Source organism: Manis pentadactyla, chromosome 8 (genome assembly GCF_030020395.1).
Source record: "Manis pentadactyla isolate mManPen7 chromosome 8, mManPen7.hap1, whole genome shotgun sequence".
Lineage (NCBI taxonomy): Eukaryota > Metazoa > Chordata > Mammalia > Pholidota > Manidae > Manis > Manis pentadactyla.
Window position 1 is genome coordinate 38109408 of NC_080026.1, and position 14694 is coordinate 38124101.

The following is a 14694-nucleotide window of genomic DNA, read 5'->3' on the forward strand; positions in this document are numbered from 1 at the left end:
CAGTCTTCCTGCCTGTCTCACTGCTACAGGTGCAGCCAGTTCTTTGGGGGATTTATGAGACGAAACAGCGTGGTTCTTGGCTTTCCCTATTGATGCCTTATTAAGTGTTTTATAGGGAGTGCGTTGTCTGTCTGCTTTCCAGTTTACCACATTTTGTGGTTATTTCTTGCTATTCTGGTTTCTCTAACTTTGGGATTATACCTTTTCTTTTTTTATTGCGGTATCATCAGTATACAATCACGTCAGCACCATTGTGGTTACTAGATTCCCCCCATTATCAAGTCCCCACCACATACCCCATTACATCAGCATAGTAAGATACTATAGAGTCACTACTTGTCTTCTCTGTGCCCCGCCCCCTCACCCCACGTTATGCATGCTGGGATTATACCTTTTTAAAAAAAAAAAATTCTCTTTATTGGTCCTTTTAATAGAAAGAACAAAATTACTATGTATCATATATGTTGAATTCACCATGTTTTCTGAGAATAACCTGTTTTTTGTATTGCATGAACTTACTGTGTCACTTCCTGGGTGAATTTTAAGATTCTTTCTCCTGTAGTTTTAGGTATCTCTGTGTTATAGTTCCTCTGTCATTTGAAATATTTTTTCTGTTTTTGTTTTGGTTAAGTGAAAGTGTAGGTATCTGAACTTGAACACTGAAGACAAAATATATAAAAGAGTAAGGATATTTATTTTTGAATTGCTAAATTCATCACAAATACTTGAACCGATTTTATAAGGAATGGGCTTGACACTTTTTTTAAGGAAATTAAATTTTCCTTAGCTATTTGGGCAGATATGTTTACTTGGGTGTATTCTTTATACATTTTTCAGGAGAGAGAGAAGATACTCCTTCCTTGATAGCCACTTGGCAGTATATTATGATCTAATCTGAGAGCAGTTAGAGGCAGGACTAATCCTTTTGCTGAAAATGAAAGAAAAGACCTAAAACTTCCTTAGTAGGGAATCTGGGTTGAGCCAATAAGTATTCAAGTACTGAATAACTTATAAAAATTTATTGTTCATTTGTTTACTGTTAATTTTTCTTTTTTCCTTTATTTCTTCACTAAATATTCATTGCTTGCTACTTTACTGTATATTGTTCTACTCATTCTTACCTGGAGTTCTGTAGCACAGTAGTTCCTAAGCTTTTTCAAAGGATATATTCAAATCAGACTTCATTTTTTCTAAATCAGTTAACTGTGGGTGAATCCAGTGTATGTGAATATTTCAAGGTTCTGTAAATTCTTTCTTTTTTGTATTTCTGAATAAAAACTGCTATGAGAAGGGCATAGCACAGGAATAAATGACCCTTTCCTTGCCTTTTTTACTTGGTCATGGTATAGCAGATAAACTGTCTTAAATATGGGAAAGAATTAATGGGACAGTTAATCTTATGTGTATATTAATGGGACAATTAATCTCATATACAGATGTTATTGTTTTAGGTAAATAATGAAGAGTATGACTTACAAAGAACAGTGTAGAGAATTTGCAAGGTCTAAATTAATAATTTGATAAGATAGCACTTTTATTTTGTGTTTATATTTCTGTTGAAGTATGGCTGATATACAGTATTATGTTGGTTTCATGTATACAACACAGTGACTCCACAGTTACATCCATTTTTAAATGTTAGTAGCCATGAGATAGAACTTTTTTTTTGTTATGATTAATCTACAATTACATGAGGAACATTATGTTTACTAGACTCCCCCCATCACCAAGTCCCCCTCACAAACCCCATTACAGTCACTGTCCATCCGCGTAGTAAGATGCTGTAGAATCACTACTTGTCTTCTCTGTGTTGCACAGCCCTCCCCATGCCCCCCCCCCAAGATAGCACTTTAAAAAATGATTATACAGCCTAATTTTTATCAAATTGTTAATGTTCCTTGTCCAGATTTTGGGGATTAAGTCTCTTTTAAGCAAATGAGAGGTTCTCAAGTTTAAGTATCATTATGGGATCATGAAAGCCTTATGTTTTGAGAACTGAAGGTTGTTTAGAGATTTCACAATCTAAAGCCTAGAAAGGCTGTGGTTCAAGATAATTAATGTAATCATGGAAAAAAATTTTCAGGATCCAGTTCGTTCTGCTGCTCACTTGAGTTAATCATCAACAAAGCCATTCCCTGCCTCTAATCTTAGCCTCCCTTTAAATGGCATAGTCAGTCAGCCAGCCAAGTGGAGCTATAGTCTCCCATTTTCCATAGAATACAATATGGACCACCTCTAACAGGTAAAACATACCTTAGTCCGTAGGTTGGGTTCTTTCTCAAGGCTCAGCATGAGACACATTTCTGTACCCACTGTGTATATCCCTGTTGGGGTTTCTTATGTACACTTATCAGCATGCTTCAGATAGATACATTTTGGCTGCCAGTTTCTTTTTCTGAGACTGCAGCAGTAGAGGTCATTAGAATCTTTGTTAGTGATATTGTACTTTATCTAAATTGAACTGACCCCTTTATCATTAGGTAATAATTTCCTTCTTTGTCTCTTGTGACTTTGTTTTGAAGTTTATTTTGTCTGATACAAGTACTGCAACTCCTGCCCTATTATTTGCATGAAATATCTTTTTCCATGTATATGTCTTTGGGTTTGAAGTGAGTCTCTTGTAGGCACCGTATAGATGGGTCTTGTTTATCCATTCAATGACCCTGTCTTCTGATTGGTACATTCAGACCATTTACATTTAGGGTGATTATCAATAGATAAGTACTTACTGCCATTGTAGGCTTTAGATTCATGGTTACCAAAGGTTCAAGGGTAACTTCCTTACTATGTAACAGCCTAATTTAATTTGCTTAGTATGCTATTATAAATACAATCTAAAGGTTTTTTTTTTCCTCCCTTTTCTTCTTCCTCCATTCTTTATGTATTAGGTATCATGTTCTGTACTTTTTGTCTATCCCTTGACTGACTTTGGGAGTGGTTGGTTTGATTTCGCATCTGCTTAGTAATTAATTGGTCTACTTTCTTTACTGCGGTTTTATTTCCTCTGGTGACAGCTATTCAGCCTTAGGAACACTTCCATCTATAGCAGTACCTCCAAAATATGCTGTAGAGACAGTTTGTGGGTGGTAAATTCTCTCAGCTTTTGCTTATCTGGAAATTGTTTAATCCCTCCTTCAAATTTAAATGATAATCTTGCCAGGTAGAGTAATCTTGGTTTGAGGCTCTTCTGCTTCATTTCATTGAATATATCATGCCACTCTATTCTGGCCTGTAAGGTTTCTGCTGAGAATTCTGATAGCCTAATGGGTTTTCCTATGTATGTGATCTTTTTCTGGCAGCTTTTAATACTCTGTCTTTATCCTTGATCTTTGCCATTTTAGTTATTATATGTCTTGGTGTTGTCTTCCTTGGTTCCCTTGTATTGGGAGATCTGTGCACCTCCATGGCCTGAGAGACTATCTCCTTCCCCAGTTATGGGAGGTTTTCAGCAATTATCTCCTCAAAGACACTTTCTATCCCTTTTTTCTCTCTCTTCTTCCTCTTTTATCCCTATAATGCGAATATTGTTCCTTTTGGATGGGTCACACAGTTCTCTCAATATTCTTTCATTCCTAGAGATCCTTTTTTCTCTCTGTGCCTCAGCTTCTTTGTATTCCTGTTCTCTAATTTCTATTTCATTTACTGTCTACTCTGCTTCATCTAATCTGCTTTAAATCCCTTTCTTCTATGTTTCATTTCAGATACTGTATTCTTGAACATTTGTATCTCATTCCTGAATTCCTCCCTGAGTTCTTGAGTATTTTTCTGTAGCTCCATTAGCATGTTTATGCTTTTTATTTTGAAATCTCTTTCAGGAAGAATGATGAGGTCAGTTTCACTTGGCCCTCTTTGTGGTGGTTGTGGGATTTTGGGTTGAACCAGATCCCTTTGACCTTTCATATTTATAGATGGTGCCCTCTAGTGCCCAGAAGCTGTACTCTGTGAAGCTGCTCAGCCCCTGGAGCGATGGTGGGGGTCCCAGGCAAGCAGCACTGGTGCCTGTAGGGAGGAAAGGAGGCCTTTCCTGCATCCCAGTTGCAATGCCTGTCTCCACTGACAGGGCCAGTAGGCCAAGTATGCAGAGAGAAGCCTCTGTGCTTTGCACTTGTAGCTGCTATAGGCGGTACTGCCTTCTAGCTGGCCTGGCACAGTGGTGGGGGCAGCTGATTTGCAAGCTGGTGTCAGTGAGGAAGGCACAGCAGGCTAGTATTGCAGTGGGGGGCTTCGGAGCTGCATAGCCAGCTCAGGGAGATGGAGCACCTGAAGCTCTTAAAGTTCCCAACCTGCTGGGCAGAGTGTGCCTGGACAATTTTTCCCACCTGTTCTTTCTCCTGAGCAGTAAGCTCTCTGCAGTCCTTGCCTCTTTAGCAGCCCCCTCTCGCTGTTAGGAAGTCTCTCAGACTTCCCACCTTTCTTTTGTCTCAGAGCGTCTGGATGTGGATCCCTGTTTTCCACAAGCAACTGGATTCTCAGGCTCTCCAAGAATTCCACCTGTCTTAGCTTTCCAACCCCACTAATCTCCAGAGCACCATGTAGTGTAGGTTTGTGCTCCCAAAGCAGATATCCATGGCTGGCTGTTCTGCTGTCCTAGGCCTCTACCCCCTCCCCACTCTGTTTCTCTTCCTCCCTCTGGTGAGCTGGGGTTGGGGAAGGGCTTGGATCCTGCCGGATCACGGCTTTGGTACTTTACCCTTTTCCTTGAGGTCTGCTGGTTTCCCCAGGTGTATGCAGTCTGGCACAGCTTTCTTTCCTGTTGCTCTTTCAGGATTTGATGTATTTGCTATATTTTCGTATTATATGTGGTTTTGGGAGGAGGTTTCCGTCTCACCTCTCTCACCGCCATCTTTAATCCTACCTCCATTTTTTGTACTTTATCTAAATTAAAATATTTTGTATCATTACAGCTTATCACTTAAGTAACGTTAAATCTCTTTTCATTGTATGCTCAGTCTCTGAATAACTTAAAACTAATTTTAAAAACTGGAAAAATTTATACATGCCTAATCTCGTGCTTAGAAACAGTAGATAGCAGTTAAGCACTATGCTTGGGACCATTTTAAACTGCAAAATAACCCACAAAAATGTGAAAACTGTGGCACTAAATAGATCTGTAAAAGAATACACATAGTATAAATGCAGAATGTTGTCTTGTTTGACCTTAGCTGTGAATGTGTGTGTCAGTCAAGTCAAATTTTTACAGCTTTGCACATGGGCATGCCCATGAGTGACTGAAAGCACTATGAGTATTGATTATGGGATAACAAATAAATATTAGCAAGTAAGCAAATTTGCAAATAAAGAATCCATGAATAATGAGTATTGATTGTACATTTTATTCCGTACCCTGTTAATGAGCTTTTGGGTTGATTTTACTCTTAGAAACAAAACTGCCTTGAATATGCTTTTATATAACAGCACATGTGTGGGGGAGTTCTTTGTGGTTTGTTCTAAGAAAAGAAGTTAGTAGTGTGTACATTTAAAATTGTTTTAGATATTTCCAAATTGTTCTCCAAAGTATAACATCAGTGTCTGTTCTCATCAGCAGTGTAAACAGGTCATTTATGCAGATCTTTGCCACCTCATAGTATATGTGTGGCTTTAAATTTTTTTAAAATACCTATTCTGATGGTAATGAAATGGTATATATTATCATTTTAATTTGATTTCTTCTGAAATCTCTTAATTTCAGTGTCTTTAATTTGAATCAGAGACTAGAAGTTATGGTTTCTAAGTCTTTGTTTTTGAACTGAAAACTTTCTTAATTTTTTATTGAGATATTTAAATCAGTTGTGATCTAATCTCTGTCATATATCCAACTTTACTTTTCAGTTTGCTAATCCAGACTTTACTCAACCTATCTCAGAAGTTGTAGATGAAGTAATTCAGAATTGTCCTATTGATGTCAGACGCCCTCTCTACAAGGTCAGTATTCGCAGCAAAATTGTTACTCAAGGTCATAATTTAAGGAAACTTTATTTTCTGTCCTTTGTTGAATACTAAATTTAAAAACTCAAAAGAATACAAGATTTTAGTACTGTTTCTTATGTCTCTAAAATTTCTCTGCTTTCTCTGAATAAAAGCCATTTATTTGTCTCCACTAATATAGAATATTGTCCTCTCTGGAGGTTCAACCATGTTCAGGGACTTTGGACGTCGCTTGCAGAGAGATTTGAAAAGAACTGTAGATGCCAGGCTGAAATTAAGTGAAGAATTGAGTGGTGGTAGATTGAAGGTAGGTTTTCTCAATTATCAGTGAGAAGGTTGAAGGTACTTCAGTTGTTATAATGGGGATGGGAAATGTCTGCCAACTTTTGCTTATATTTAGGAAATTAAGACGAACCTGTTGGGTATTCTAATGGAAAATGATTAATATTATAGATTCACATCTATGACTTCTGGTCATTTGATTTCTCTAGGATACTACCTATGTTTCTGGAAAATATTCTTAGTTATAGCCATGAGAAGTTTTTTGATCTCCATCACAGATAATTTACATATATAGTGGTTCCTTGCATACTCCAGTAATAGTAATCTAAGGATCCACAGAATTTTTAATACCCCTGTAGCAGGGGAGCAAACCAGAATTGTGAGAGAGAAGCTGATGTTGCATGGTCAAGCCTGCTTTCGCAGGGTGTCTCCAGCCTCCCCCATAGTAGCCTCATAGTGTGAAATCAAATTGGTGATTCAACAGATTGTATATCCTAGCCTTTTGGGCTAGCTGTTGAAAAATCAAAATTAATTTTAAAATCTCAGGTGTCTGCTCTCTGTATTTGTGAGACAAATTTTCAGTGAATTGGTGTTTCATCCTTGTTTACTTTAGAGTTATTGTAGAATCAGAACATTGATTCAGAGAATACGTTTTATTTACATTTTTATTTAAGTTGGAAAATACCAACAATGAGGGCTACTAGTCATTCAGAATTACTTAAATGTAAAATGTAGCCTTCTAGGATTTCCTGCTTGCTGAGAAGTTGCATGACAGCTGACTTTCAGTCCGTAAATTTTGATTATCTTAAAAATTATCCTTTGGAATGCAGTTAACAGTTAAATGTTTTAATAAGTTTAGTTTATAATGACTTGTTACAGATTTGTGAAATAAAAAACTGTTTTTGAGTTTAGTATTTCAATAAAGTAAAAATGTTTAGCATATTTTTAAGCTTCTTGTACATTTCTAAATAAGAAATGAGGGATTTTGGATTTTGTTTTTCCAGTGATCCAGCACTGTATTGACATACCTAATGATAACAGGATTTAAAACCCTATATATTGCAGGACTCTGCCTCCTTCCCTTTATTTTACCATATAATCATTTTTTTATAGATCTTTTTAGTTCTGTATCTGAATCTAGCTTTACTCCCTTTCAATCTAATTCTTAATGGTCACCAAATAGCTTTTTTTAATAACAAAAAAATAACCGTATCTTTATATGGCATGGAAGTTTAAAAACTTACTTTGAAATAATTTCATACTTACAAAAGAGTTGCAGTCTAGTAGAAGGAATTCCTATGTATTGCTTACCTAGATTCCCCAAGTGTTAGCATTTTATATTTGCTTTATTACTCTATTTCTATGAAAATATGTATACATAAACACATATACCTACCTACACTTGCAAAAATTGTATTTTTCCATCTGTTTGAGAGCTAGTTGCAAATATGGAAACCCATTACTCCTAAATATTGTAGTGCATATTCCTAAAAACAGGACATTACAATTATCAAAATCAGAAAATTAACCTTCATATAATACATTATCTAGTTATAGACCTGATTCACATTTCACCAATTCTCCCATTATTATCTTTATAGCAAAAGAAGAAAAAATACTTTCTTCTAGTCTAGGATCCAATCCAGGATCACATGCTTGAACTATGTCTCTTCAATCTGGAATAAGTAGTCTTTTTTGTCTTTTATAACTGTAATGTCTTCAGAGTATAGATCTTCTCAGTTTGGGGTTGTCAGATATTAGGTTCTCATTATGCACCTTTGACAGTAATACCACAGAAGTGCTACTTACTATATCCTTTCTAGTGCATTGTATCAGTAGACACCTGATATGATTTGTCCCAGATGTTTAACTTTGATCACTTTGCTAAAGCTGTGTTTGCCAGATTTCTCTACTATGAGGTTATTACTATTTTTATTACATATAATAAGAATCTTACGGGTAGATACTTGCATACTATGTAACTAAACCTGTTTCTCATCAAACTTTCAACACTGGTTTTCTTTCCTAAAATAGTTATTACCGTGGTATTTTCTAAATGGTATTTAGCAAATTCTGTCATTCCTTCTTTGTTTTTTTAGTCCATTTTACTGTATGGAAGTTTTCCCTCCTTCTCCCTCATTCATTCATTCGGTAATCTCTCTATGAACTCCTGATTTCTCATATTTTTCTTTAGGCTGTATATCATTAATATTGTGGTAAAATATCAACATCATTAATACCATTAATGTCACTAATTTTTATGCTCCCTTCTCAGATTTGGCCTGTGAAACCCACTCAAAGTAGCTTTAATGTCCTTTTGATGGGGCCTCAGTATTCTTCAAGCCCTTCTTTCTAGCACAGCAAGATACTCCATGCCCATCTTGTACTTTCTCTTCTCCACTCTTGGAATCGGCCTTTTCAATTTTTTCGCCAAGGCACACCTTTTTCTTTTTAGTTAGTTGGTCAGCAAAATGTAGTGAGAATTTTATTATTCTATTAGGAAGCCCAGTTTTAGACAGTAGGTGTATTCTTTGTTACTGGGGGTCACCGCTTCTAGGCCTTCTTGGTGATCAGAGCTGGGGTGTGCGTGCGTGTGTGTGTGTGTGTGTGTGTGTGTGTGTGTGTGTGTGTGTGTGTGTACATCTGTATAAATAAACTATTCATACTGATATTGTCAGTTTCTGTCAATACTGTTAAGTTCTTTAGAGCCTTCTACATTTCCATATTTGTAATACCTTCTGACAGTGAGAAACCTGGCTTCTATTAGCTGCAGTGTATTTATGTTTCTGCTCAATTGTGGAATACCTATATAGTAGTTTCAGAACTGTTAATCTACTTGAATCTTTGTTTAGTATTTCTATTAAGCCTTAGGGCATAATCGTAATATTGTGTTCACATGTTAGTTGGGTTAGTTCTTTCCTCCACTTCAGTGTGGTTTCTTAATAAAATAAAATTAATTTGATTTGTTTCTTTTGTATTGTTTCTCGTGCACCTCCTGCCTCTTTTAAAGTTTTAAATTTGTTTATTTTTGAATATTCAAAACATTATATTTTTGTCTGTACATTTAAGTTTAAATGATACAGAACCTGTTAATTTGAAATTTACTTTTAACTGATCTTACTATGTCTGTTTTTAGCCAAAACCTATTGATGTACAAGTCATTACACACCACATGCAGCGATACGCAGTTTGGTTTGGAGGATCGATGCTGGCTTCCACGGTGAGATGAAGCTTACTTTAAAAATTTTTTTTTTTTTTGCCATGGCACACTTTTTCCTCTTAGTTGGTTAGAAAAAATGCTTACATCTTATCTTACTTGCACAGTATAGAAGGAGGGAAATTTCTTTACATTTTAATCTACATATTGCAAGGGAAAGTTTTAAAATTAGATGTGCATGTACATAGTATTTTTTAAAGTGCAAGTTTAATGTTCATATTTTTCTTGCAGACTTTTTTTTTAGAGTTTTAAAATTTATCTGTAGGGAAAACTCTTAATTATCATAGCAACAGATATCAGAAGGTCATCATTTCTTTCTGTACAGATATTTACAAGCACTAAGATAAGAATTACATTTCACTGCACAAGAAGTATGTTCTAAACTGAGTAAAGGGAATTGTTCTAAGAACCCTCTCCCAAACCAAAACATCTTAAAGCCCTTTTAAAAGGTATTTTAATATGATTAGCCTAGCAAATTTTGCTGCCATGTCTTATAGTGCACAAAGTATCAAATAAAATAAAGGGGCTTTTATCTAAATTATTGAAAACTATACAGACTTCAACTTAAAACCATTAAAAAGTTATTTTCTTCCTTAATTTTAATTGTCTAAATTGTGCTATATAACCTAGTTGAGTTTGTAATTTTGCCCTTTGAGAAATGAGGTAACAGAGCATGGAATATAGTCTGTCTTATACCAGACCTTAAGTGAGGAGAGTAGGTTGATCTGGAAGTTTCTGAGCATAACTAAGAGTAATTTATCTGTACTTTGTATTAAAGCTGCTTTATAAAGATTATTGATCCAGTGTATAATATGGGAAAGCCTCAGCAGAATAGTCTGAGCAGTTGAGAATCAACCTTTCTGTTCCTCCAAATTTGAAAAACCTAGGAGAAAAGGTTTTGAGGAGGGGGAATGGAGGGACATGAGTTAAATGCTCCTTTTCAGTTCTGATAAAAATTTATAACTGATTTTAAGTTATGATTGCTAGAATTTATAAGCTTTGTTCAGGTACCCTGGATGGACTAGTAATAAACATTTTAGATGTTAACAAGTCTATTTTAGAGCATATCCAAAAAGGGTAGATTTTTGACCTGTATAAAAATATGTACTTTTTATTTTCAGCCTGAGTTCTACCAAGTATGCCACACCAAAAAGGATTATGAAGAAATTGGACCTAGCATTTGTCGTCACAATCCAGTGTTTGGAGTCATGTCGTAAAATTGACTTCATAGCTATTGGGGTTAGGGAGGTGGGGAAGAAATAGTCTTTCTGATTACCTGTTTGTCTGGATGGCTGGTTTTGAGGTTTTAAACCTGACTTGAAATAATAAGACCAAACATAATTATACAGGAATATTTTAATAAGTGTATCAACATGCAAATGTTAGAAGAGAGCCAAAATGATTGTTTTTCTTTAGACTGAATATTTTAATCTTATGTGTAACAAAAAGAAGTGGGTTTTAGTTCTTTCTGTGCCCTGATATTTTGTATATTATTGAATTATCCAAGATTTGATGGGATTTATCAGTATGTAGATAGCTCTATAATGCTTGAATTGTACACTTCTAAGTGTACAGTGCAAGAGCTTGTTTATATTTCATACTTTTTATACTTTGAGGAAAAAAAGTTGAAGAAAAACTAGTATTTGAGGGAAAAAAAGGTGACCAAGTAAAGGATAAATTTAAAAAATAGCCTCAAGAGACTTGGCGTAAACACAGCACTCATGGGATTCCAGTTATTATGAATTGCTTCCATCTCCCAGCTCCCTGAGCACCTCCCAGTGGTTTTCTTTGCAAGTGCTTTTTGGAACTAAGCAGCTAGTACCTTGGATTAACTGATGCCTGCTTGTGCTTTCTGATTACTCACATTCTGTTTCTCGCTTGAAAGGAAAAGTAAAGACAAGGCTGTTGGACCAGTATTGCAGTTCTGTAGTGTCATTTCTTAATAAAAAACAAATAATTTGATTACCAAAATTGGTATATTTAAAGCCTAACACCATTCTAATAAAGACACAAATTTATTTAAATACTTGTTTCAAGCTCTTTAATCTCTTTATAAGTTAACTAATCTTTTTTCTTCAAACCTCTGCAATAGTTCTTTAAAATCACAAATTGGTTAGCAAGCTGACTTTTTTATGTGCTTTTAAACAAATAATTGTGAACTTTTAATATGTTGAGTGCTTTCATTTTGATAACTGGACCTCCATTTGTTACTTTGATTTGTATAACTCATTTGCAGTCTGAAAATTTTTTTAGTGCCAGTCCCTGACATATTATGGAAAGTTCGTTTTCTTTGCATTTTAAAATATCTGGATCATGAAGAAAAAGTGATGAAAATAAATTAAAACTGAATTACCTTTTCTATTGTTTTTATTTTTTAGGAAGCAGTTTCATTTTACTTTGCGCTTATGCATTTTATATGATTTCTGTCTCTGCTGGAGTGTGGGATTCATTCAAATCTCTATGATGCGTGTGGTAGAATCTTGTGAACTTGTTATTTTACCAGTTACTTATAAAAGACTAAAATAAGAGATGTTTTATAGGCTTTTTAGAATTTAGGCAGTAATACCAGTGAATACTTCAACTTCATTATCCATAAAAACATCACATAGGAGTAAGTATAACCCTAACTAAAAGTTAAAGAACTATTTAAGTGTTGTCCTGTTTGTTTTTAATATAAAGAAAGAATTGGGGAATGAACTATAGTTTTTATTTAGAGTGAACCTGGGTATTTAAAAGTATATTAATCATTTATGTGAATCTTAATTCTTTGACTGTGGGAGTAAAGAACTATGTCTTATAGTCATAGTAGTATCAGACATCTATTTTTACTTGAAAAAGTATTTCATAAACATTATTAAAAAAACTGTTTAAAAGCACCAAAAAGTAGGTAGTGAAAGTAGGTTCCTTTCCCACTCTAACCTCATTTTCTCATTACACTGTTAGAAAGGTCTTGTAAATATTTTTATTCTGTGCCTATAGAAATGAATATAGCTCCCTCATTTTACACAAATAGCTTACTGTATGTACTGTTCTGCACTTGGCTTTTTCAAAGATCGTTTGATACAGAGCTAAATTGATAAGCATTAAAGATTTCATCCTGGTCCAATAAGAATTACTAGCATTGTCATAAAATAAGTATGCCTTTTCCATCTAGGATGATTGAACAGTAAATGAATAAACTCAAAACACATGCTTATAGAGCTGCAGATTATAATCTTGTGCATAATTATATAAAGATGTTCTTACTGTTTGATATGCCAATTTGGAGGTCAGAAATTTTCCAATTATCTTATACTTAACTTGGGGAAATAAGACTCCAGCCTTCCCTGTATGTTTCCTAATATCCTTTTTGTTCTTATTTTATAGGAGTGAGTTATAGTATGATAGGACAATGCTCTTTTTTACATCTCTCTTGTCATTGTGTATCATTTCTTCAGTTGAGAGCACCTTTGGTTGTATATTACAGAGGTTGGCCAAGATGAATTCAGATTTTTAACATTGGTTGATATCAGGTTGCATGAGCATGGTACATTGGAAAAACACCAAACTGAGTCCAGCGACTGAAGTGTTTATTCTTGCTTTACAAATTGATGATACAACTCCTTCAGCTTTGATATCTTTGTTGTTATTGTTAAAAAGTAGAAAGTATATTTGTATGATCTTGGATAAATTCTTTGAACTTTCTGCACCTTAATTCAATTTAAATATAAGGTGGTGGTGTTATTTTGGATTAATGATGCAAATTTTATTAATTGTAAGAATATAACCTAGCCTTTTCAGTGGATTCATTTGTGGTAGTTAAGATGTTATCTAATGTCTCCTTTTTAATTGGCAGGGCTTTGATCAAAATTGGGAAATATTAATGGACAGAAATAAAATAGATGGTGGTTATCTCACTTGAGGCCTATTCCTTATAGTAAGCATGTATTCACAACTTAACCCTTAAACATTATTAGTAAGTGGCATATACTGTAAACAATCACTTTTTCTGATCTATCTTTCTGATTAGAGACAAAGCATTCAGGTTCCCCAACACAACTTTTGGTTTGTTTTCAAAGCTACATCAACAGATTTGAAGTAACTGTTCTTGCAGTTGTTTCTAGAAATATCTTAAGAAATAATAATGGGAAGTATAGGAATTATAGGCTATTACATTCTTTATTCTTTGCTTCTACAGAGAAGTCCTGGAAGAAAGTATAAACAGAAAATTTCTTCTTTTAGATAACCCTTAAGATAGTAACAATGTGCTTGTAACATAACTGAGGAAATTGTATATGTTGTAAAAGTTTATTTTTACCATTATAAAACATGCTCTGTTCCTCTAAATATTGGACTAGTCTGTCAGTTAAAAAGTCCAGGGTATTTCTGCTTTTCTTACCAGCCCAGCTTTGACTCCTGTCATCTCTTGTTCCCTGACCTCTTGAAGTTCATTACAAGGCATGAGTACATTGGCTAGCCCTCTGCAGCTTCTCTAACTATGAGTATCCAGATTCCCAACTTAGGTTAATGGACACTAAATATATTAGCTAAAATAATACACAAACCCAGATAGATATGTGCAAACTCTGGTAGTGAAGCATCACCTACTTGGATTGAATTCTGTGTCTTAGGTCATACTTCAGTATATTAGCACAGTCCATACAGTTGGTCAACGACACAATTGTTACTGAGAAGTAATGGGGAACTTTCATACTAAGTCCTGAAAATCCATACTTTGTTTTTGTAATAAGGTCCATAAGACATCTAACTGGATTTTAAACAAGAATTTTAGATGTGCCTGGAGGATCTGCAAAGTGTTCAGGCTTCAGTGAAAAAGAATTTCTGCTATTCACTGTTGCAAACTCCTCAGTACTATGAAGTGTTCACCCCTGTTCCACATAACTTGTTTTTCAGTGTACCAGAATCTTTAATATAAAGTGCATGGTCTTGATGGAATCTTAACAAAAATAAATTAAATCTGTGGTTGTCTTTGATATTCTCCATGCCATAACCCAGTTTTAACTGATTCATTGGATACTTGGAAACTGAAATTATGTAACACCTATTTGAATTGAGAATTCTGTTAACACTGTTTCAATGAACACAGGAATAGTAAAAAAAGGAACAAAAACAGAAATGAATAATTTAGAAAAAAAATGGTTACTGAAAAGTCAGAATATTGAAAATTAGAACAAAAAATTGTTCTGATATTTTGATTTAACACATGATTCTTTAATGGTTTTCAGTGTTCCATTGCTTTTGTGACTTTTATACATTAAATTAAAACTAAG

The 14694-nt window shown here is 34.6% G+C and overlaps 1 protein-coding gene across 1 annotated transcript in view; it reads left to right on the forward strand.

Moving 5' to 3' along the window:
• Positions 1-13320, forward strand: part of ACTR3 (actin related protein 3) — a 66643-nt gene extending 53323 nt beyond the window's left edge. The window contains exons 9-12 of the mRNA XM_036886582.2: positions 5830-5922; positions 6107-6232; positions 9344-9427; positions 10546-13320. Coding sequence (XP_036742477.1) covers positions 5830-5922; positions 6107-6232; positions 9344-9427; positions 10546-10641 — 399 coding nt within the window. The 3' untranslated portion in view covers positions 10642-13320. The remainder of the gene's footprint in view (positions 1-5829; positions 5923-6106; positions 6233-9343; positions 9428-10545) is intronic.
• Positions 13321-14694: the final 1374 nt, after the last annotated feature.